We start from the raw sequence: 3,130 nt of genomic DNA on the forward strand, positions 1-3,130 counted from the left end.
GTGTTACTCATTGTGTTCAACAATTTTTCTTTCAATGCATTTGGTACATTTCCAAGTGGTGAATTATCAAACATTTGAATCCCTTTGACAAAACACTTAGTTGGATCATCAAATTCATTTTGTAAAACGGCTTCGTAAGGATATTTCACCAGAAATAGATAGTGAAACCAAATCCAATAAGGTGGGATCCGGTCGCGATTCATGAAGAACCCGGAGAAGAGGAGGAAGTAGGCTAGGATCGCGACCACAATCGTGTAACCTAACATGACACTAGGGACTACACCGGATAGGAATGTAACGAATGAGTTCCCGGCCCAGAATGAGGCTAGAATTATCGCGAAATAGAACAAGAACCCGGAAAATCCACCATCCAGACCTACAACCCAGAATGTGATCGCGGCAAATGCAAATGAAAGAAAGATCAATGCTGGTAGAGAAACTATAGCATGAGAGAGACAATATGAAGATCTTCTATACGCATTGTAAGCTGTTTTCCTCATGAAAATGTACCTTTCTTGTAGGAAAACGATACGAAAATGTATTTTTATTTTTATTATTATTATATTTAATACTTGAAACTTTTTCATCATTTCAACTTTTTGTTTGATTCACATCCCCATTTCTTTTCAATTGTAAATCAAGATTTCAACATAAATGCCCCCACAAATGGACATTTAGAAGATGACATTATTCAAATATTTACATTATTAGACGAAGGAAATTGAACTATTTTGATAAGGTGAGGTTGATTAAATGTCAAGAATTGCAATGAAATGCTTTAATATAAAGTTAACAATGTTGGCTTCCACCTTGCAAAAATAGCATAGTAGTCCAATATAACTTTTTATATATGGACAAAATATTAAACATTGGAAAATGGACAAATTGCTATTGATGAAGACTTTTTAATATGTAGAAGGTTTAGATTAATTGATAATTAGGATATATATAGCTTTTCAACTTTAATTTTACTTTGGAGAAGAACTCGATCACAAGGAACTATTATACACATCCTTACCTTGCATTTTTGTAAGAAGCCATTCATGATTTTGAGTCTGTTACCTCCTGATCACAGAACAACAATTTTACCGGTTTATAGCAATTTTAAAGCTTTACCCTTAACAATGATTTCATTAATTTACTTACAAGGAATTAATGGATATACACATTTGAATCATATGATATACACATGCCATAGCAAATTTGCAGAATGTGTACCATCACTCCACAATGTTTTGAAATTTAATTAAATCGATATCAAAAACCTCTAAAGTTCATCTAGGTCTAACCCAACCTCAAAAACTAGTTTAGGAGGATCGTTCAAATCGATATAAGCTGATCACCAATTCATTCTCCAACTAATGTGAGGCTATTAATCACGATTAAATAATATATATAGTCGTACTCTAATTTAAATGCTAAAGTTAAATCATGTTCATTATTTCATTCGTACACCAAAATCAATTATTTTGATTATGTATTATTTGTCTAAAAATAGATACTGGAATATATCTTTTCTAGTGACTTCTATACTCCTCCAGACTCTAAATCGTATAGTTTGGATAACCAATATTTAATTGAAAGGATAGCATGTCAAATCAAACATGATTCAACTAAAGGAATAAAAAAAAAAAATAACTATATTATTATTATTTTGACCATGGTCCAAGTTACATGACTTCTTGACATTACTAACATAATGAAGGGACTAAAAAGTGTCCTTTTTTTTTTAAAGTAGATTCACTGTTTTTATTTAAATTATAATCGAAATTGTTGAGACATATCTTAACTTAAAGAGGATTTTATTACTTTTGGATTAATTAAAATATATTTTGGTAACCTTAAGTATTTACGTGATACATACTTATGCCTACGTGGATCTTCGATGTTGGATTCACATAATATGCCACGCAGGTCTTAAAATTGTAAAAAATACGACTTTAATTAGTTCAGGATAATAGAACTCTTTTTAAATTAGAGTGTGTCTCAGCAATTTTGTTTATAATTTAGGTAGAAATAATGCATTTTTTTTAATTATAACGATGATGCTTGAATCAGTTTACGTATATTCAATTATATACTTCATCAAACATAAATATTATGTAATTTTATTTACAAAGATTTAGACATACGAGAGAAAATCACTATCATTTTATTATTTTGAATATTTGAACTCAATCTCTATGAATTTTCTAATCTATATTGAAATATGAACCCTAATCTCCCATCAATTAAATCAATGAGAAGAAATCACTAATATTCATGTGCTGAAATTTGAACCTTAATCTCAATTATTTTTATATAGCCTCCAATTCCTACCCCACCACCACTACCAATAGAAGTTGCCAATCTGGACGATTTCATGAATTTTAACTTTATATTATACACACACTTTCTCCATCCTAAAGCCATCTCTCCATCATTCATATTCATACTATAAAGCTACTTTTTTTTCCTTTTTCATTCCAAAATTTCCCCCAAACCATATGTTAATTATATTAATTCAATAATTCTCTCTAAATTCTCTAATATTTCATCACTTTCAAGTAATCTAGATTCTTAGTACTTCTCAACCATGGGTGGTGACAAAACTGAAAAGGTATGTATATATATATATTTTACTCTTTAATTTTTTTTATAGGTAAATTTTAAATTATGTTGCTTGAATTCTTAAATTGAAGGAGCCTGAAAAGTCTAAAGTGACTCCACCTGAAAAGCCTAAAGAATCCGAGAAGCCGCCTGAAAAGTCTGAAGTTGTCCAAAAATTGAAGGCACCTAAAAAGCCTAAATTGGTCCAAAAATTGAAGGAGCCTGAAAAGTCCAAAGTGATCCCGCCTGAAAAGCCGAAAGAACTCGAGAAGCCGCCTGAAAATCCTGAAATGGTCCAAAAATTGAAGACGCCTAAAAAACCTGAAGTGGTCGAAAAATTGAAGGAGCCTGAAAAGCCCAAAGTGATTGAAAAATTGAAGGAGCCTGAAAAGCCCAAAATGATTCCGCCTGAAAAGCCTAAAGAACCCGAGAAGTCGCCTGAAGAGCCTGAAGTGGTCCAACAATTGAAGGTGCCTGAAAAGCCTGAAGTGGTCCAAAAATTGAAGGAGCCTGAAAAGCCCAAAGTGATTGAAAAATCGAA

The 3,130-nt window shown here is 31.7% G+C and overlaps 2 protein-coding genes across 2 annotated transcripts; one reads left to right on the forward strand and one right to left on the reverse strand.

Moving 5' to 3' along the window:
* Nucleotides 1-2: 2 nt before the first annotated feature.
* LOC107853703 (ABC transporter G family member 1-like) lies at nucleotides 3-1,081 on the reverse strand (the record flags this gene model as incomplete). The annotated part of the gene is made up of 1 exon (XM_047412267.1): nucleotides 3-1,081. A coding segment is annotated over exon 1 (588 nt), but the record flags the coding sequence as incomplete, so codon positions are not given.
* Nucleotides 1,082-2,029: 948 nt separating this feature from the next.
* Nucleotides 2,030-3,130, forward strand: LOC107853711 (neurofilament heavy polypeptide; the record flags this gene model as incomplete). Its single annotated transcript, XM_016698688.2, is given in 2 exon segments — nucleotides 2,030-2,599; nucleotides 2,682-3,130. Coding segments are annotated over 2 exon segments (473 nt in total), but the record flags the coding sequence as incomplete, so codon positions are not given.

Source organism: Capsicum annuum, chromosome 5 (genome assembly GCF_002878395.1).
Source record: "Capsicum annuum cultivar UCD-10X-F1 chromosome 5, UCD10Xv1.1, whole genome shotgun sequence".
Classification (NCBI taxonomy): Eukaryota; Viridiplantae; Streptophyta; class Magnoliopsida; order Solanales; family Solanaceae; genus Capsicum; species Capsicum annuum.